Genomic DNA, 22,149 nt, shown 5'->3' on the forward strand with positions numbered 1-22,149 from the left:
ACCAATTTAGTCTGAACAAAGCCATTCTGACAAGCACTCTGGGAATGCTTCACAAAATATGCTCTGGGACAAGCAGCACCTAAAGACATCCTTTACTCAATTTTCTAAGAAAAATTCAGCTAGGGTAAGAGAGGCCTCAAAGAAACATTAGATCTCAGAGCCTAAGTGTCATGGATGAGAGACTCTGGGGTACTAGATCATGGGGGAGGATACAAAGACCCTGGGATACAGGGAACACACTTGAGGAAGACCAACACTGAGGGAGGGAACAGGCCAGTTCAGTCCCAGGAGGAGTTCACCTTGGGATCGACTGGCCATGGGGTGAGAGGAAAGGTAGACTCGCGTTTTAACTAATTATTTTTGCTAAGTGTTAAAATCATCTTACCTGCTAGCATCCAAGCGCTAATGCTCTCTAAATTTAAGTGTACTTAGGAAAAGCCTCAGCCACCCTAACCCAAGTTCCAGTTTTCTTTCATACATTCCCCTGAGGTATCTGATTAGCATTTCCCAGAATGCAGAACATAGGCCCCTGGTATGGCCACATAGCTGGTTTCTGTTTTGCTGTTTGCTGTAAATTCCGGAAAAGGAAGTGCCTGTGCTGTTTTAGCATACAGTATCTGGTCCTTCATCACAACTAGCAAACATCCTCCTTTGACAACCGTCTTTACCAGAAAGAAACCTCTACATATGCCTATACACTTTCTCTTCAATGATAAGAGGAGTCTTATGCCAATGTCTAGACTTGATCTCCAGGATACATTAGTAATTTATCCCAAATTAGGAATATGTATTGTAACACATAAACAAAACACATATACTATTTCCCTTATCAACAAACATTTATTGAATATGTAGTTGTATAAGGTACTGGGCTAGATGTTGTGGATGATACAAAGAAATTATAAAAGAGTCCCAGCCCTCAATAAATTTACAATTCAGTTAGGGCGATGAACCATATATGTGAACAAATATATTAAAATATGTGTATATTGACATAGACAAATGATGTCAATGCAATTACAAACATGTCTTCTTTGTTATCCCTAATTTTACGGATGAAGCAACTAAGTATAGATTGACTCAAATTTGCTCAAGTCAATAGAACAATGGGAGGGGATGTAGAATTCTGTTCTTGGTTCACCAGACTGGGCTCTTTTCTAGCCCAGCTCCTTTCCAAGAAGAGCATATGATCCTACAAATGGACCAAATGAAAACTTCCCCCTAGCTTAGTCCTTCTGACCTTTCCTAGACTTCTGCATGTAGGCAGATCCACCTAGTAGCTTTCATCAAGTCCATGAAAACCCAGCTTTAGGTGAAACAGTAAAACTGGAGCATCTCTGGTGGGAAGTAGAGATTAGGAGCCAGAGACTGAAAACATAATTGAGCCATTTTTTATGATGGAATGTGCTTATAATATCTTAACTGCTTCAAAATATACTTGCAGCAGCATTGTTAATGGATTTTTTTCTGTGGGGGGGGTATTAGAAATGTCACTGACTTGGAATGATCATTCCTTATATTTGCATTACCCCTCTATAAAGTGCGTTTCCGTTATTTGAACATTCTCATAGAAGGTTGGAGGGGGCAGGATTATAGATTTGGAGAAAGAAGGGACCTTAGAAATCATCTAGTCCAGGGCTTCTTAAACTTTTTCCACCCATGACCCCTTCAATACTTCTTAAACTGTGGGTTGAGACCCCATATGGGGTAGTCCAGTCACTTATTTTACAGATGAGGAAACTGAAGCCCTGAGAGGTTGCTAGCCCACACGTAAGCTTGGCTTTGCTGGGATTACACCAGGGTAGAACTTGAACCTAAGTCCTTTACCATCAAATATGTGGTGCTTTCTGCTGTTCCACACTTCCTCTTAGGTAGGAAGGCCAGATATCATCACTATTATGCCCATTTGGCAGACTGTAAAACTGTAGTGCAAGGAGAAAATTAACTTACAAATATCACATGTACTTGGTAGAATCAGAGCTCGTTCCTGGTTCTTCTGGCTTACAGGTCTATGCTCTTTCCATCAGGCTCCATGGCTCAAAAGCAGTTCCTCTATTGCTTTGGCCCACCCACCACCACTGCCACCACTTTCACACAGCTGCTTTTGCCCACTCATCAGCTCTTTCCCACTTTCTCTAGATGGCTCATATTGAAAGATTCTCAGTCCTTCATTGAGTTCTGTCACTGCTATGTGGTTACAGAAGTTAAAGTGTGAAGGAATGTACAGAAATTTTCATCCTGGTTAGTGAGTTTCTGCTTGGTAGTTAGTGCCCTTGCCTCAGTCTCATGGTCAATGTTGAGCTTCCCCTCTTCAGCCACTGCTGGCACATTGATATAGTCATCAGAGTCCTCACTATCCGCTTCTCCAGATGTCTCTTGGCTGTTTCCATCCTGTGGGAAAGGCTCAATATTCTCGTAATCCCATGAGTCAAGTGAGTCCTCACTTGACTCTTCACATTGGACATCAAAAGGGAGACTGGGAGTCCAACCCAGCACGCCTCCTCTATTTGTTGATGTCAACCCTTCCCCTGCATGTGGCTTTTTCCTATGAGGCTTAGCCCACAGGACATTGTCATAAGCCCGGAAGTCTTGAAAGTTCATCCAGTGTTGTCTGTCCTGATCCTCATTATCTGCTGCTGGCACATTTACATAGTCATTGGAGGACAGAGAAGAACCCTCTGCATCCCCATGATAGTCACTGTCCTCAAGGTCTAGGACCCAAATACTGGTGGAGTCTTCACCATCCCTAGAGCCACTGTCTCTTTCTGCCCTGGATTCACTCTCCTCAGATACTGGAGGGTCCTGGAGAGTTCCAGACAAGGAATTAATTACACCTGGATTCCTACAAGCTTCTTCAGCATTGGGCACATTGACATAATCCTGTGAATCCTCCGAAGAGATGCTCACACTTTCTATGGATGCTCCAACATTGACGTAGTCTGCTGCAGGGACAAGGTTTTCATGGACCTGGGATATAGCAGTGTTATCATAGATGCCAACCTCATATCCAATAGCAGGAACACTGGTTCTGCACGACTGCAGGACATGCACTCTTGGTGAGAACTGAAAGGAAGCAGGAAAATGATTTAGATGTATCAGAAAGGGGTATGGAACATTAGCATAGTTTTTTTTTCTTTTTCCTACTCATGTTGTGATGTGTTACAGCTTTTGTTTTTTTCCTACATGTATTATTTCTAAGACCTTCAGTAACCTTAAAAATGGCTATGTCCTGGGCCAAGGATTCAGAAAAGGTTTATTATTTTCTAGTCTGTTTCACAGATGTGTAATGAAAATATGGGATATAGGATAGAGGTGATTCCTATTCATTTATGGGTTAGACTTGATGAACTCTGGGGTCCTTCTCTTCTAATCCTGAGTTTCTATAATTATTATATTGTGATACTGTATGGAGACAGACAGTTTTAAAAATATATATATTATATATAGTCAATAAATACATAGTTCTTTAATGTTTGAAAACTACTTTATAAATATTATTTTATAAAATTAATGAAGATAAACTGAGGTACAAGCTTTTGAGCTTAATCACTTGTTAGTAACATGTGTAGCTGGTAACAAAGTGGGTCAGACTGGCAACTTCAGTAAAGCCAGAAACCCCAATGAGAAAAAAGGGACCCTCTTTATTGATAAACACCAAGTAGGTGTTTGTATATTTGTGATTGGCTATACTAAGAAAGGCAGGCTGGCATTCACATGAGGCTAATCACTGACCCTTTCTATCAATTAAGGAATGTTGATTGTTTTATGGAATGCATCCTTTCTAATTTTTGCTAGGGGATAAAAACTGCTAGATTTGCTGTTTCCTTGAAACAGCTTAAAAACTCCTCCCACTGCGCAGGGATAGGCAAGGACACCCAACACATCTTTTGGGGATATTACCAAGTTAATTTGTGAATCTTAAAGATAAAAAACATGTTCTGGAAGTATCCCAGGAGCTACAGTTGTGAGAGATAAGAACATTTCTTTTCATTATAACTTTAAACTAACCCAGGGGGAAAGCAGAATTCCTGAGCTCAATTCAAGGACTAAAAAGGTAACTTTAGGAATCATAGTAGTATTAATTTAGTTTTCTTCAGAGGTTATGTTCTGAATATGAAAGCACAAAAGCCAAGAATTCTTTGTTACTGGGGAAAAATTATATATGTGTATATGAATGTGTGTATATATTTTGTGAATATACATATGTATATGTGTGATAAATATATATGTATATATGTGTATGGGGACATAGGCCAAGAATATGAAGGGGTGTGTGTGTGTGTGTGTGTGTGTGTGTGTTTGTGTGTGTTTGTGCATGTGTGCCTGGGTCTTACCACATGCTCAGAGTTAGGATTGTATGAATTTCTGGGAATGAGACTCTCCGTACTGAACATACGATTGTTTCTTGAGTTACGCAAACCTTAAAGAAGAGAGAAAGTAAGGTAAGAAGAGAGGTTCCTAGGACAGCCCCATGACCCAAGTGATGGAACCCAAGTGGATCCTAATGTTACAGGTGAACCTGGAATTGCTCAGGACTTCAGGTACTCATCTGTTCAACATTCAACAAACATTTATTAAGTGATATATATATATATATATATGTATGTATATATATGTATATGGAGCATTATGCTTGATGCTGGGGGAGATATCAGCTTAAATAAGATAATATTTCTCCAATTTATGGTCTGGGGGAGTGTGTATGAAACAAACACAGAAGAAAAAAATAACAGTAACAAAATAGCTAGCATTTATGCAGTTTACCAGCTAGGTGGCCCAGTGGATAGACTGCCTACTATGGAATCATGAAGACCTGAGTTCAAATCCAGACTCAGACACTTATTAGCTATGTGAACCAGGGCAAGTAATTTAACCCTGTTTGTCTCAGTTTCCTCATCTGTAAAATGAGCTGGAGAAGGAAATAGCAAAACACTCCAGTATCTTTACCAAGAAAACTCCAAATGGGTCATGAAGAGCTGGGCACAGCTGAAATGACTGAGGAGCAACAACATTTTTACAGTTCTTCAAGGTTTGAAAATTACTTTATAAATATTTTATTTTATCCTTACAACAACCCATTTTACAGTTGAGGAAACTGAGGCAAACAGAGGTAAAATAACTTGTCCAGAACCTCACACCTAGTGAATGTCTTAGACTGGGTTTGAACTCAGATCTTTCTGACTCCAGGTCCAATCTTTTGTCCACTACACCCTAACCCTAACCTAATGTGATAAATGATTAAGTATAAGAAAGGAATATTAACAAAGAGCTTATGTGAGGTCTGAGAGGAAAGTTTGTTATTGATTGAGGAGATCAGAGAGAAGCCCATTAAGTTGGGCTGCTCTTCTTTCTATATTCTTTCTCTTGGTAGTTTCATTATTTCCCAAGAGTCTAATTTTCATCTTTATGCATACAACTCCCAGATCTACTTGTCTCACCCTCATCTTTCTCCTGAACTCTAGTCCCACATCTCCAACTATTGGCTTGATAGCTTTATCTGGTTATCTCATATGCATCTCAAATTCAACATATCCAAAATGAACACATTTTCTTTCTTATTGAATCCACTTTTTCTTCTAATTTTATTATTTCTGGTAAGGCCTCCTTTCTCCATCACTCTCCAGGAAATTGTTCTGAAGTTTTCACTCTCACTTATCATGCCCCACTTTCCATGTTCAGTCAATTGTCAAGTCTTGTCAATTCTACTTCAACATCTCTTTAACCTGAATCCTTTTCTCTCTCCATATTACTACCATCTGATTTCAGGTCTCAGAGGCTAGACTCTTTCAATAGCTTCCTAATTGTTCTCCCTGTATCCAGTTTGTCTCTCCTTTCTATGAAGCTTCTAAATTGATATATATATATATATGTATATGTATATATATATGTATATATACATATATGTATATATATGTGTGTATACACACACACACATATATGTATATATATATGTGAGATTAGTTCCCCTTGTATCTCCCAGGCTAGAAGTGCAGTGTCCACTCATGAGCTTGATCCTAATACCAAGTAGAATAGAACTTTTTACCTGCTCCATTTTCCTGACAAGTGTTGGTTAACCTCTCCTTAGACAGAATGGTAGCCCTCCATTCCCAGGGGGTCACCATCTTGGTGCCAGATCCAGTGTGGATATACTTCAGGTGAACCCTAGCATGCCTGGTCCAGATTGGTATTCTTAAAATGCAGATATGACTATCCCACTTCTCTGCTCTAGACACTTCAGTGGCTATTCATTGCACTTAGGATAAAATATGAACTCTTCTGTATGGCACCTAAAGCCCTTCATAATCTGGCTTTGACCTCTCTTTCTGGGTTTATTACATATTGCTGCTTCTTGTCTCTGTGTTCCAGCCAAACTGACCTACTGGCCGTTCCCCATACTTATCCTTCCAACTGTTAACCCCCAGGCAAGGCTTTCCCTGGTGTCTGGCATGCTCTCCCTATTCATTTCTGCCTCTTGGAACCCTGGCTTCATTCAAGGTTTTGCTCAAGTGCCATCTTCTTCAGCAGACATTCCTGTTTTGTCCATTTATTGGTCCTCTCTGCCCCCAACAACTATTGTGTATTTTTTTCTAGCCTCTGTTTACCTATCTGTGAACTTATTGTATCTCCCCAATAAAATGTTAGCTTCCTGAAGGCAGGAACACTTTTGTATTTGCTCCTCAAGTGCTTAGAACAGTGCAAAACACATAAAGGTACTTAATAAATGCTTGTTGATTGATTGACCAGAGCAATGAGTGATGTAACCAGAATTTTGTATAAGAAAGGTTATCTGGTTGTTAATCTGATATTCTTGTGACCAGAGGGTTAGAGCTGAAGTTTTTTCGGTTGATTACCACTTCCCATCCTGAGTTGACCTAGAAGATGATGTCCAGTGACTGGGTAAAGCTAGGCCGTGTGCATTTTCCCAGTTTATCTTCTTCCTTCTCCTTAATTCTATGAATACTTCTCTTTTCTCACCCTGTTTGTATTTTCCCATTTTTCCCAACCACCCTTCCTATAGCTCTCTAGGACCATCTCATTGGGATTACATCTTGAGATTCATTGGTCCCATTCTTTCTGTAGCTTTCCAGAGTAACAATAAAAGCAGAAATATCTCTGGACTAGGAGTCAGAAGAGCAGCTTCTGAATCCACTTACTAGCTGTATGATCCTGGAAAAATCACTTAACCTCTCTGAGCCTATTTTCATAATATACAAATTGAGGAAATTGAAATAAATGACCTGGAAGATCCCTTCCATTTCCAAATCTATGCTCCTTTGAAAGCTGAAAGAAATGCCAATTCATTCTTTTGTGGATCCAAGAACATGAGACAACCTACCAGGTCTTGCTTGGCTTTGAGGCAGAAAACCATAAATGTTTTTCGCTCGTTCTCGGGATTGAGAGAGAGTCACCAAGGGAACAACAGTGACCCGGAAGTAAGACACCTGTTCTATAAGGCAAGAGGATTAGAGAGATGTCAGTAGCATCTGGGCTTTTGGGTTAGATGGGGCCTTCCCTCTTGGGTACGGACTGTACCTGGGAGATTGACCTGCTCTTACTAGAACACTAATCATTTTCCCAGATAGTAAGAGGTCCTAGGGAGGAGAAGGCAACCAAGAGAAGCGGGTTTGATTCATTTTTCATATTAAGTAAACAACAGAAAAATACAAGCAAACCTGCAGTCAAATGATCAGTGAAAATTTTGAAATCAATGGTTAAAATTCTTTGAGAGGACTAAACCTCTACCTCCTGAGTGAGATTTGTAGTATCACCACTAGCAATTTTGGTTAGCCCAGATGAGTGGCATAAAACCTAAGCTCAAGTCAGTTGGGAGTTTCTAGGTGCGGTAGGATACCCTAGGGTTACTACTAGGGAAGCCACTGCCATGGCTAGGGGAAGGGAGGAGCTCATCTTAGTTGAGGCAGTGATGGTTATATTTAGGAGTTAAAGGAAAGAAACTGCCATCTGGTAGTTTCCTGTTTTAATTAATCATTTGTGATAACTGTGTGCCACTCAATTGTTTCTGTGCTATTGAGGATGGTCAATGTGACCTTTGAATTTCCTCTCCCAGAGACACAGTCCTAGTCACCTTGTCCTAGTTCCAGCTCTGGAGGTATGTGAGAACTGAAACAGGACTTTATGCAATTTGTCTGCTCTTCCAAATGGAGCTGGGGTGGGAAGTTAAATAGCCATGATCTAAAGACACATGCAACTCACGTTTTTTCCGTTTATTCCAGAACCACAGAGTGAGGAGGAGAGCAGTTACGAAGAAGATGGCAAGCAACCCCGCAATCACAGAAAACAGGACACTGGGTTGGTCTTTAAATCTAGGAGAACCCACAATTAATTCAGGCTCCTTCTCCCCAGGCTGGGCAGGGCTTTGCGTATCTACTTGGCATATCAGAGTGCCCTTCTGCCTGTACCAATCAATGGGTTCCACCACAGACTATACCCCTTCCTCCTGTATAATTACCCATCTCATCTATCATTCTCCTTCACATCCTCTACTCCAGCCTGGGCTGCTTTGTTTTTTATCCACACTATATATCTTGCTCACTTCTGCCTTTATGAAACAATTTAGAGGTGACTGGAAGATGCCTTAAAGATCATCTAGATGTAACGATGGAAAGACAGATAAAACACTTATTAATGTGTGCCAGGAACTGGGAAAAGTGCTTGGGACACTAATATAAGCAAGCAAGGCTACTCTTTCTCTCAAAGAGCTTACATTATAACTGGAGAAAACAGTAAATGAAGGGGACTGGAGAGAGCATTTGGGTTTAGACATGGACAAGTGTAGCATAGGAGCTGGGTTTTTGGAAAAATAAGGCAAAAGCTCCACCAACTATTCAAGCTGGTAGACCTATGGAACAGTCCAAGGTTGTGGTGGGAGAAAAGAATGAAGGGGGGAGGTGGAATAGAAGAGACATGGCCTAAATCTCTCCTTTTATAGGTGAGGAATGGGGCAGCTAGATAGTACAGTAGATAGATGCCCACCCTGGAGTCAGGAGGAGAACTTGAGTTCAAATCTAGCCCCAGACACTTACTAGCTGGGTGACACTGGGTATTTGCCTCAGTATTCTCATGTGTAAAATGAGCTGGAGGAAGAAATGGCAAACCCCTCCAGCATCTTTGCCAAGAAAACTCCATGGCGTCCCAGAGAGTCAGACATGACTAAAACGACTGAACAACAAATAGACGAGGAAAATGAAGCCCAGCTCTGTAAGCAACCCAATTCAAGGACACACAGCTAGTTAATGACAGAGCTAAAAATTAAAGAGCCAGATCTCCTGTCACGGGTGCTTTCCAAAAAACTTTGACCTCTCTCTTTCTTCCTCCTTCCTTTCCAATAAGCTGTATAGCCTTGCTCTCCTTTAAAACATTCTCAAGGCTTATCTCCTCCAAAAAAGGTTTGATTCATTTGTTTATTCAATAATAATTTATTATTGATAATAATATATCTATGATATGATATTTATATTTTAATATGTTATAAATAAGATAATTATCATATTAACAATACGATAATCATCAACAGTATGGTTATTAATAAGTACCTACTATGTGCAAAAGACTCCTCCTCAGGTAGGCATAGGAGATGCAAAGGTGAAACAAAACAAGAAATTCAAGAACAGGCATTTATAAAGTACTTCCTATGAGTAAGGCACTGTGCTGTGCATCTGGGGCCATCTCCAGTCATCCTGATCTATATCTGACCACTGGACTTTGCACAGCAGCCCTCCCTCACTTAAATCCAATTCACTTGCAAGTCATGGCATCACCTGATGTCATAGTTCTCTTCAAGAACTAAGAACAAACAAACAACAACAAACAATCTATGTGGCAGTATGCTAAGCGCTAGAGGAAAAGAAATGAAAAGGAAAAGAGGAGAAAGACTAATGTGTGTACAGATCAGAAAAAACAAAGTACAAAAGTAACATTAAGAGAGAGACTCGGGGAATCAGAACAGGTCTCCTGCAAGAGGTGGGGATTCTGAGCAGTGAACTCTAAAGGAAGTCTGTGAGCCTAAGGCAGGGCTGGGAAGGGAGTACCTTCCACAGTGAACCACCATCTGAGCAAGGGTGTGAAGGCAGGAAATGGGATTCCATGTATGGAGAACAGCTTGCAGGACAGTCGGAATGGAAAGTGTAGATAGAACCAGATTATGAAGGCTTTTAACTGCCGTGCTGAGGATCTTATTATTTTTACCCTAGATGCAATAAGGACCCTCTGAAGAGGTTTGAGTAGTGGGGTGACATGGTCAGGTCTGGTTTGTTTTTGTTTTTGATTTGTTTCTTAGGAATATTAGTGTCAGCTGTATGAGGATGGACAGGAGAAGGGAAAGCAGAAAAACCAATTTAGGGGATATTAGAACAGTCCAAGTGAGACAACTGCATGAAGTTACGGGAGTTGTGAATGGAGAAGAGGGAACAAATGCAAAAAATGGAGTGAAGGTACCATGGACAAAACTTGGCAAATGATAGGGTACAGAGTCGGAGTGGGAGGAAGGCAAAGATGGAGGAGTAGCCAAGGAGAGTCGAGAGTGTTTCTAAGGTTGGGGACTTGGTGATTGGTAGGGTAGTACACTCAAAAGAAATTTAGAAGTTTGAGGTGGGGCAGACAATGAGTTCCATCTTGGACGTATTGAATTTGATGTTCCTATGGGACATCAAAGTGAGATGCCCAATAAGAAACTGGCAGTGTGGGAGCTGGAGTTCAGGACAGAGATTAGGTCTCTCTGTCTCTGTATGTCTGTCTTTCTCTATCTCTGTCTCTCGTTGTTCAGTCATTTCAGTTGTCAACTCTTCGTTGGCCCCATTTGGCCTTTTCTTGGTATTTCCTTCTCTAACTTATTTTACAACTGAGGCAATCAGGAATAAATGACTTGCCCAAGGTCATGCAACTACTATGTTTTTGAGGCCAGATTTGGACTCAAGAAGATGAGTCTTCCTGACTTCAGGCTCAGTATTCTGTGCACTGCAGCACCTAGTTCCTTCTCTCTCTCTCTCCTCCTCTCTCTTATATACATATATGTGTGTGTGTTTACATATGTATACATACATACTTATATGGGGACTGCACATCCATATGTAAGCATGCATACATACATATATGTGTATGGGTGTATATATATATATATATATATATATATATATACATGCATATATAAATGTGACTCATCTGCATAGAAGTGATAATTAAACCAATGAGAAGTAATAAAATGGACAAGGAGGAGAGTATAGAGAGAAGAGGGAAGAGGTCCTGGCACAGATAATAAGTAATAAATACAGTACTTGCAAAGACAAAAAATAAAAAATAAAACTCCTTGTCTTTATGGAGCTTAAAATAAATTCCACTCATTTCTAGTCCCTTCATTCACTCTACTCCATCTCTCCTCTCCTCCTACACATACCACTTTAACATTATCTATATAGTTGCACATTCAGTTATATGGTAGGTCTACTTGAATGCATATCATGCTAATGTATCTTACTATATATATATAATATAATAACATACTATAACATATTGTATTATATGTCATACAATATCATATATGTCTCATATGCTTATATATCTTATACAAGAAGGTCATTCCTGCATCTTAGCAGATGGACAAGTCCCCACCCACCTAACACAGAGTGGATTTAAATACTAAATAGTAATTGTTTCTCTTTTATCCAGGAACCCTGAGGGTCTCCTCCTCCCAGTTTTTTTTTTTGGATTAAAGGGGCCACCCCTTGAACAACTACTTAAAAAAGTCTATTCATTGAATGAGTATATCTCCCTCAAAGTGAGAATGTGATAAGACCTCAGCCTAAAAGGGCCAGGGTCTCACACTGCATTCTGGGTCATCTCCAGTCATTCTGATGAATATCAGGCTGCTGGACCCAGATGGCTCAAGAGAAGAAAGTGAGGTTGGTGACTTTGCACAACCCTCCCTCACTCAAATGAAAGTCAGCTGCAAGTCATATCATCATCTTGATGTCATTCATGATCTTCTTCAAGAATGAAGGACAAATATAAAATGGTCCATGGTAATGGTTTTGTTAATATGGTTACACTGAATTATTAAAAAAAAGACCCTCTTCAAATGTGTATCTTCTCTAGTTCTTGTTCCACACTGTAGTGAATTTGAAGACAAGGATGGTATTATATACAAGGAGTGATTTCACTTGCAATATGATTTCCTTACAAATCTTGGAAGTACATAGTACAAGTATTGTTATCCCTCATTTTCTATAAAAGAGAACAGTCTCAAAAAGGTCAAGCAAGTTGCCCAAGGTCATGCTGTTAATAAATGATCAATCTGGGACAAACTCAGGTCTATCTGTCTCTAAGTACAGTGTGGCTTCTAGCAAATCATACTGCCTCACCTAAGACAAAATACTGGACTTCTGGAAAAGTCTGGACTAGTAGGTTTATTTGTTTTCCACTGAGGGAGCAAGAGATTGGGACCAGTTGATGATTAACGTTTGTCAGGTGCTTACCATATGCTAAGCGATACATAGACAAAGAGATGATAGCTATAAAATTGGGGGAGGGCAATGCTCTGTATAGCTAGGGAGACAAGTGGTAACAGACCCAGAGCTGAGTAAGGGATAAAGTCTGGCCATTTTGACTTTCCCATCCTCATTTGTGTTTGCTCCTCACTCCTCTTCTCTCATGAGTTCCCAGTCTTGGGGGATGAGGGAACAAAGTCTTCTCAGGGTTTTCATAGGCTTTTTGGCAGTTACAACTAAGGAGCAGTTGAGTAGGCTCACCAAAGGTAATAATAATGCCCAAGGACAGACCCTAAAGTCACATGAACTTGATTCTCCAGTATGCTCTGAGTAGAGACTGTGTCCCCTAAATCTTCTAAACACGCCTGAGAAGTGGCTTATCCTAGGTATGATCCAAGGTTGTGGCTAGAGTTACCTCAGGCTGGTTTTGATGTTGAAACTTGGGTTGATCCTCTCTCTGACTGAATAAAATCCCTAGGTAGCCATACTTTTCAGTCAATTGGTCAGTCAGTCAATCAATAGTTATGAAGTACCTACTTTGTACTAGGCACTGTGCTAAGCGCTAGGGAAACAAGAAGAAGCAAAAGACAGTCCCTGCCTTCAACGTTAGTTCACAGTCTAATGAGGGAAATGACAAGAAAACAAATACATATAAAACAAACTACAATATAGGAATATCAGGAAATAATTTAAGAGAGGGAAGGCCCTAGAATTAAATAAGAGGGGTTGAGTAAGTCTTCCTGGAGAAGGTGAGCTTATAGCTGGGACCTGAAGGAAGCCAGTGAAGCCAGTGTATGTTATAAATGAGGAGGAAGAGATTCCAGGAATAGGGAAGAGCCAGGAAAAATATTTGGAGCCAAAAGATGTAGTGTCTTTGTTCAAGGGACAGCCAGAAGGCCGGTGTGGCTGGATTGAGGAGTATAGGGCAGGGAGAAAGGTATAAGAAGATTGGAAAGGTGAGGGGGTTGAGGGTCATAAGTCTTAAAGAGTTTGAATTCTGAATAGAGCATTTTGTATTTGATTCAGGAAACAAAAGGGAGCCACTGGAGTTTATTGAGTATGGGGGTGACATGGTCAGACCTTCACTTTAGGAAAATTTGGTGGCTGAATGGAGGATGGATTGATGTGGGAGACACCTAAGATAGGCAGAACCACTAGCAGGCTATTGCAATAGTCCCAATATGAGCTGATGTGGGCTTCTACCATGGTGGTGGCAGTATCAGAGGAGAAAAGGGACCATACTCAAGAAAGATATTTTAGAAGTAAAATTGACAAGCCTTGGCAACAGATTGGCTATGAGGGTCAGAGATAGTGAGAAGTTGAGGATGACACCTTGGTTGTAAGCCTGAGAAACTGAAAGGATGGTGTTACCTTTAATAGTAATAGGGAAATCAGCACAGGGACGGATGTTTACGGGAAAGTTAGTGAGTTCCGTTTTAGACTTGTTGAGTTTCAAAAGCCTACCAGAAATCTAGTTCAAGATGTCTGAAGGAAAACTGAAAATGTGAAACCGGGGGTCAGTAAAAAGGTTAGGGCAGGAGAGAAAAATTTGAAAATCATGAGCATAGAGATGGTAATCAAATCAAAGTTGCTGATGAGATCATCAAGTGAGAGGGAGTGGAGAAGAGGGCCTAGGAAGAACATTGTGGGTCATCTATGGTTAGAAGGTATAAGATGGATAAGGATTCAGTGAAGGAGACTGAGAAGGAGCAGTCTGATAGGTAGGAAGGGAACCAGGAGTGAGAGGTGGTCCAAAAACCTAGAGAAAAGAGAGAATCTAATCTAATCCAATCCAACAAGTTTTCCAACTCTCCCCCCTTCACCAAGAATGAAGTAAAGGGAATGATTGAAGCTGCAGCAGGTACTGAAAAAGATAGCTGGGGAAACTGTGTCATTAAGGAAAAGCTGGGTTTCAGTGAAGATGGAAGATAGAAGAAGATGGAAGGAATGAGAAAAGAAAAGATTTAGGATGAAGGAAAGTTTATTACCTAAGGAACACGCATTCCAGAGGGCACAGTAAAAAGGGTGGGTAATGCTTGGTTGGGATTTTGGAGTAGGAGTGTTAAGGGGGATGGGATTAAGAAATTAGGAAGTGGGTGATGGGGAACGGAGTTTGGATGATGGCCTATAACCTTTCTAAGCAAGAAGCTGCCCAAGGAGGTTCCTGTGAGAAATATGCAGCACCTCTGAGGCACAAGAGAATGTCAACTCCTTGAGAGCTTTTCTCTTTGTATCCCCAGTGCCTAATATAGTGCTAGATGCATATTAGATGCCTTAATTGCTCCTTGAATTGAATTAAGTTGAATTTAACCCCTGATATCCCCAAAGCATAGATTAACTAGTTTCTGTCATCCAGTTTCTTGACTCCAAGCAGGACAGAATTTGAAATTCACCACATAGATTTTTTTCCCCCTGGGAAAATCCCTCACAAAGGTTGCTGTCTAGTTTTTACAAAGACACCCACAGTCCTTCCACCCTTCTCCTCTGACACAAACCACCCAGCAGATAACATCAAGTGTGTCTAGGTAGCTTTAGTGGCAACAGAAAGGTGAAGAGTGGAGGTTCCCAAAGGAAATCTCTATCCTCCATTTAAGTCAGTGATGAGGAGACCTCCAGCCCCTAGGTTAGCACATTAAAGTGAGTCTTGAAGGGAACACTCACCCATGAGGGCTACTGACAGTTTGGGGGATCGTGGTGTATTCCGTAGTCTTCTCTTTGTTCCTGGAGAAAGGAGGTTTCACTGTTCCCATTGTGGGTTAAATTGCTAAATGAACGTCTGGGTTGGAAAAAATAGATCACATTTTAGTTCTAGGTCCACTCTCTCCCAAATTACCGTATTCTTCTCTGCTATTGATTTCTCAGAATAGTTTGCTCTTTAATGCAGAAAGCCTTTTGAGTTGTTGATTCCCCAGAGCAAAAGTGAATTTGTCTGTTATTTGTATCCAATTATGATGAATCTAATTAGCTTATTACCACTTAATACTAAATTACATTGCAATTCTCCTGGTATCTAGGGCCTTTTCTTTTAAGGACTCCCCAATTCCTTTTTCTTTCCTTTTGGGATCCTCCAATTTGATTTTTTAAAAATCAGACTCACAGGATTAGAGGATCTAGAGAGACCTTACAAATCATCTAGTTTAACTCCTTCATTTTGCAGGCCAGAGACCCAGAGCAGAGAAGCAATTTGCCCAAAGCTCCAACGTGGTTTAGTGGAGAGGACAATGAACTTGGAATCAGGAAAATCTGGATTCAAGCTCATGACACTTACTAATACTAGCAGTGATCCTTCATCATTCACCTCCCTATTGCCTCATTTCCCTCCTTTACAAAACCAAGGAGTCAGACTCCATGACCTTTAAGGTCCCTTTTAGCTTTAAATCTTTGATGCTGAGTTGAAGGGACAAATTTCAAACCTATGTTCTCCTCCTCCCAGTCCAGTTCACTTTCCATTGTAATATGCTGCCTCTCCCACAAAGAAATCACCCTTTTTTTCCCATTCCTTTCTTTGAGCTTTCCTGATCCTATCCTCCTTCTTTCCTCAACAAACGCCCAGTCCTTGCTATATCTGTCTTAGGCTGGTTGGCCTCACCTGCACAAGCTAGTTGAACTCCTCCTATGTGCATCCACTCTACGCTGTAACCTGTGACCTTCCTCTGGATCCAGAAGTGGTTTAGAGGCCACTTTGTGATCTTTGCTTCCTTGTGGGTGGGCTTGTGGGAGAAGAGTGTGGTACGTGAAGCACTGAGTGAGGGAGAGATGGCCAAGTGATAGAGAGGAAGCCCTGCTAAGAAGTAGAGCCTCCCTGTGCTGTTAGAAGGTAGCTGGCAGCTTTACCAGAGTGGAAACAGAGAGTCAGCGGCAGGAAACATCAGTTCCAATGTGCTGATGTAGCAAGGGGCACAGGAAGCGGTGATTGGTTTTTAATGTGATAGAATAACAAATATTTTCAGTGCTTACTCTGTACTTAACATTTCCCTGGGTTTGTCTGGAATAGGAAGAGGGGAATGAATGACTTTGGGCCCTGGCATGGGAAGGGTGCATTACTCTTCCTGGATTTCCGAGACACAGTGAGATCAGTTAACTCACAGTTGGATTTCTTTTTTTCTCAGGAATGAAGAAGATGGAAGAACTCACAAAGGTTGTTTAGTCTCTCTGCTTTTCTCTATAAATAGCTTTCTTTACATTTACATGTCTCCCCTGGTAAGATGTGAGCTCTTTGAGGGCAGAGACTGCTTTACTTCTGTCTTTGTATCTGGCACAGAGCTTGCTTCGTAAATGCTTGCTGATTGACACTTGCTAAGGGATAAGGGATTTCTCCTGTTCTTAACAGTTTCCGAGGTGGTTAACATGGTTTTGCCCCTTGGGTGTCATGCCCTATATGCCTGAGAGTCTGAAAATATTTGCCAATGTGTCTGATTTGAATGAAGATTCCCTTACTGGCTGACCTTCATAGACATCTCACAGTAGTGACCCAAGGTCACATGGGTATCTCTTGACTAACAATCACTTTTGCCTCTGACTCTTTCCTTTTTTTTTCTAAACCAACTTAAAACCTCCTTGCTCTGTCCTCTGTGTGCCCCACCCCAGCAGTCATTTTTATGTGCCAACCCACAGGTAGTGTAGTGAAGTGGACAGCAAGCTGGCCTTGAAGACAGAAAGACCCACATCTAACACATTGGACTGTAAGTTGCAGAGAAATTGTTGCTTGTCATTGTTAGAGGGAGTTTTCTCATCCATGGAGTCCCCAATATCACAGTTCTTAATCCTTATTTGACATCCTGTTTCCTTAATAAGAGCAGCCCCAGACTCTGGTGACTTCTAAAAAAGCTCTGAAAGCATCTTGTACATTTGCTTAGATCTACTTCACTCCATAATCCCTCCTCCCTTATTGGGAAAGGTCCTCGGGTAGAGGATGGAGGTAGAAATGTTGACAACTGGTACTAAATTTCACCATCTTCAGGGAGAATTGCCATTTTGCTGCCTGGAACAAGATCCTTCTGGCTTCTCTTCACCCATTCCCCAAGACTCCTTTCCCTTCCCAGAGAAATGGATATAAACAGAATACAGTGGTTCACTTACCATGATGTCCCTCCTTCACTGTATGCATTCAATTAAATCTTCCACTTACAAATTCAACTCTCAATTATTACATATCCTCCCTCCCACAGGGAGTTAATATGCTGTCTATTTCAGTTCCATAAATCCCTTCTAACTCCCCCACTGTCCCATTTTGACAGTGACACCCACATGCTTGATTCTGGCCACCCCATCCATTTTCTCACTCCCCAAAAAGCCATCTTACCCAGTAGGAAGCAGAAAGGGAAGGTGAAACTGGCAGGAATTCCATTCACCCAACAGACCAGCTCTAGGTCATAACCTGTCCCTTGGCTGGCTTCTTCCTTTGACTTGGAGTTCTAGCACCTCATAAGGAAAAGCCCTCAAAGCACCCGGGATGCTGGAGCAGGTGAGAGGAGACTTGATGAAGGAAGAGAGAGACTCTTTCAGTACAGACTTGAGCCCTGAGCCCATACAGAAAGCGTACAATGAAGGAGAAGGGAACATGGGAGTAGGATTGGAAATAGAACATTGAGAGAACATTTACTGCATTGCATCCTCCTCACTTGAGAAGTATGTCTGTTGTGGGATTGTTTTTTAAGGCTTTCCTGGGTGGGGGGTGTCTATGTGTGTGGGTGTGAATCTTTCAGAGGCTTGCCCCTCCTACCACTGTGTCTCTTACCTCCTACTTGCCTGCTTCCTCCATTCTAATCTGACCAATAGTCACATTCTCCCTTCTAATTATTTTTCCTCCTTTGGAACTCCCACAATACCTTTTTTTCTCATCCTACTTGTGCACATATCCCACTGTCTCTTGTGTCATCCTCAACTAGATTGTGGGCATCGTGAGGTATTCATCTTCTTGTCTTTTAGGTTCCACTGTTTGCAGGTAGTAGATAAAGAGGGGGTATGGCATTAGAGATAGACTGCTGGCTTTGGAGTCAGAAAGACCTAGTTTAAATCTCCCTTGTGACACTTCCTGACTGTGTGACTTTGAGCAAGTTATTTGACTTTTCTGAGCCTGTTTTTTCATCTGTAAAATGGGGTTAAGATTACCTACTTTACAAAATGGTTGAAAGCATCAACTTAGGAAATGTAAGTCAAGTGCCTTTCAAACTTCGTATGTATATATATATATATATGTATATATATATATGTATATATATGTGTGTGTGTGTGTATAAAGATGCATAAAAATAAACTATTAATAAATAAAAGTGCTATGTAAATGTTGGCAATTAATAAATAGTTGCTTTCTCTCCTCCCTCCTCTCCTTTCACACATATCATAATTAAAGTGGTATAACATCCCCAAAGCAGGGTGCAAAGCAGAGATTCCACTACTATGACTTCTTTTACTTCCTCCTCCTCCCATACAGACATACCCCATTTGACATCATTAATTGGCTCTACAAAAATTACATTTTTGGTAGGATGATGTTGCAAGAAGCACTTCAATCCAAAGGAACCATGTTGTAATTGGGTGATCAGTCAGCCAACCAATATCCCAGCGGTTTTGCAACTTTATGTAAGGATGATTTGGTTAGAATGTATTAACTGCTTGCTTGTAAAAGGATGTTTATTGGGCCATCCCTTTATGGGGTATATTTTCCTTCCCTTTATTTTCCCCACTTTCCATCTCAATCTAAATTCAGACTACTGGCAGCAGAAACAATGGTGTGAAAATTCTTATTCATAACAAAGGGAATTGAAAAGCAGGGGATTGTTGAATATAATCATAGGCTTTAGGGCTACAAAGTTTTGAGATTATCTAGTTTAACACACTCATTTAACTCTTGAGGAAACAGGGCTAAAGCCCTGACTCCAAACTCAGAGCTTTTTCCATTGCACCATGTGTATCACAAGATGTTCTTCCTTAGGCTAATAGCTCCCTCTTCTTTCTTCCTCTTCCTCTTCCTTTCTTCTTTCTCCCACACTTATTTTCCCTCTATATACCTCAGCAAGTTGGGGTTTACAGGCTAGATTTCTTTCTTAAGGACCTCGCCTTAAACCCAAATCACTCTGGCTCTCACTGACTGGACAACAATAGGTCCTCAAACCCTACTTGGTCAGTGTTGGGCCCTGATTGATTCTGAGTGAATGTAAATAGGAATTGTTCCTGTTTTGGCCAGAAATCCTGAGAGAATTTCCTCCCAGATTGATTTTTTTTTCTGGACTAGGTTAAAGAGGCCATTCTCTTCCTCATTTGTTTTTTTTTTTTTTTTTTTACCTAGCCTTAATCACTGAAGGGGCATTGCCTCAGTTGAACTGAGACCTCCTAAAGACTTTTAAGTTCTTTCATTGCTCCTGGGGCCAGCTCCAAGCATCCTGATGTATATCTGGCCACTGAATGCAGATGGCTGTGGAGGAGAAAGTGAGGTTGATGACTTTGCACAGCCATGCCTCACTTAAATTTAATTCACTTACAAGTCATGGCAACATCTTTCTGATGTCATGGTCCTCTTCGACAACAAAGGACAATAACCACCTCAGTCAGTCCTGTCCTCCCTCTCTAATGGAGGTGGTAGGAATTAGGAGGACCCCTACTGAAGATCCAGCCAAGTTCATTCATGTGCAGCCATGTTTACTTTTACAGACTCTGAAGGGTGCGATCTTTTTCTCCAGTGAATATAAAAGGAAGAGTTCAGAGCCAGGAGACTTGAACTCTAGCTCTGACAATTGATGGCTGTGTAACCTAGGTCAAGGTCTTTAAACCCCTCTGGTCCCCAGCAACCTCATCTGTGAGATGAAGATAATAACAATTCTCAGGTTGTCGATTGCTTTTAGACCTATAGAAATGCAAATGGTGGCTAGAACTACCAGTACAACTGTCCTGGAGTGCCTATTGACAGCACCACAGCTGGCCCCATACTCTTGTGGGTGTTGAACTCATTCTGATGTAATGACCCCTAGTGATAAACTCCCGTTACAGGAAGTTAAAGACTGCCTGGTTTATAGGGATTTTTATTCAGCGGGTGTTTAATACATGTGGATTTTACTGTGACTCTACCTTCTGACTCATTTTTTCCTTCCACTACTAAGTACTACAGCTTTGTTTATTGGAGCTTCTTTCTGGTTTCTGAGAGCCTTTGTTTGCCTTTCTGAAACTGGAGAACCCAAGTTCAGGAGGGGAGGAAAAGTCCTAGTCACCTATATGCCCTTGCACAAATTATTTCGAGTCTAATGGGCCTCACACATAATAGGGTAACGGGACCTGGACTTGCTTTAAAAGCAACCCAGTCTCTGAATTTCCCATACATTTCAGTAGCCCAGAATACCATCCAAATACCTTCACTATTTTTTTTGTGTATAAGCATCAATCTCACCCCCATTAAGTTGCAGGTTCACTAGGAATCCTGCCCATTTCTATGGATTTCACAATAAACCTCGTTATTTGACTGGAAGAAGGTTTGAGTGCATGAACTCATTCCAGGCAGATGCTGCCCTGCACCCTGACATTTCAGAGTTCCCAGCAACCCCAAACCACATCATACACACAAAGGGATTGAGAAATCTGGTTTCTTATTGGTGGAGGGTTTTGGGGAGACACCAAGATGAGAGGGAGATGGGGTACTTTTGTGATATTCCTTTAGTAGGTGACCTTTGAGAGGAGGAGTAATCTTGTAACTTCTCCAAAATCAGGTGATTTTCAAGCAACTAAAACTTAGCTTCACAAAATGGTGAAGAAAGACAAAATGGAGTCACGAATGCAATTTTTTTTTTTAACGTAGTAAAGGAAACCTGGTAAATCTTAAAGTACTGCCTAAATGGGCTACTCTTTTATCATCATCATCCTCGACTAATTAAGCACTTATCATGTTTTAGACACTGTCTTAGGTACTGGATTATACACAGTTTGCTTATGAGAATTTTTTTCTTACCCTGCTCTCTGAAAACAATGTGTAGCTTTTCTTTTAGATGTTTTGCAACTAAGAATCACATGAAAGCATATATGGCATAAAAACAGCAAAAAGCACAACATTACAAAGTTCAGAAAGATCTCTGTGGTCAGACATCTCTAAGCCTCAGAATTGTAGATCCTCTTCCTAAGGTCTATTTTAGCTTAAAATCCTATGATTTGATTTGGCAAAGCTATGCTTAGCTCAGCCCTTCTTGAGTTTGTTTCTTTAACCCTTAGCTTCTCTCATAGGATTTCTAGGATTGTAGTAAGTACTTCCTTTATGTCCTCCTCTGGACTCCTTCCATACAGATGAATTCTTCTCCTAGGCTTCTAGGGAGAGTAAAAAATCTCTTAGTCATTTCTTTCACACTAAAGTCATGTTTATGAAAAGATTTTTGTCCTGGTTTCATGGTTGAGAATGCCCTTTGTCCTCTGACCTTTGCCCCTTTGCCCCTGGGTTTCAATACTGCCAAATACTTTCTTTGGCTTCTGGAATTCTCAAAGATCTCCTGGAAGCACATTATTCTTCTCCCTCTCTCTTCCCCTCTAGTTTTTTTTCTTTGTATATATATATATATATATATATATATATATATAGTTGACCTGAAAACTTTGTTAAAGAAAAGGCAACAGGCTAAATGCATACATTTTATGATTTAATTAATTAATTGATCAATTCCCTATTAAAGACAAC

The 22,149-nt window shown here is 40.7% G+C and overlaps 1 protein-coding gene across 2 annotated transcripts; it reads right to left on the bottom strand.

Moving 5' to 3' along the window:
- Positions 1-514: 514 nt before the first annotated feature.
- LAX1 (lymphocyte transmembrane adaptor 1) lies at positions 515-18,130 on the bottom strand. 2 transcript variants are annotated; one of them, XM_072648137.1, is made up of 6 exons: positions 17,803-18,130; positions 15,162-15,276; positions 8,215-8,324; positions 7,337-7,447; positions 4,335-4,420; positions 515-3,063 (listed from the first exon to the last, which is right to left on the bottom strand). In XM_072648137.1, exons 2-6 carry the CDS (start codon positions 15,248-15,250, stop codon positions 2,188-2,190), a joined length of 1,272 nt encoding a protein of 423 aa, XP_072504238.1. In that variant the 5' UTR covers positions 15,251-15,276; positions 17,803-18,130; the 3' UTR covers positions 515-2,187. The 2 variants fall into 2 exon arrangements, with proteins under 2 accessions (XP_072504238.1, XP_072504240.1); XM_072648139.1 differs by lacking the exon at positions 17,803-18,130 and adding an exon at positions 16,090-17,787.
- Positions 18,131-22,149: the final 4,019 nt, after the last annotated feature.

This window comes from Notamacropus eugenii, chromosome 2 (genome assembly GCF_028372415.1).
Source record: "Notamacropus eugenii isolate mMacEug1 chromosome 2, mMacEug1.pri_v2, whole genome shotgun sequence".
Lineage (NCBI taxonomy): Eukaryota > Metazoa > Chordata > Mammalia > Diprotodontia > Macropodidae > Notamacropus > Notamacropus eugenii.

Bases quoted from the DNA above. Each gene is read 5' to 3' on its own strand.
- LAX1 (XM_072648137.1), bottom strand. From the start codon at position 15,250: ATGGGAACAGTGAAACCTCCTTTCTCCAGGAACAAAGAGAAGACTACG. The intron at 4,421-7,336 runs GTAGGTTGTCTC...CTCTTCTTTAAG, and splicing joins TCAAAGCCAAGCAAGACCTG to GTTTGCGTAACTCAAGAAAC. The intron at 3,064-4,334 runs GTAAGACCCAGG...GCTTCCTTTCAG, and splicing joins ATCCTAACTCTGAGCATGTG to TTCTCACCAAGAGTGCATGT.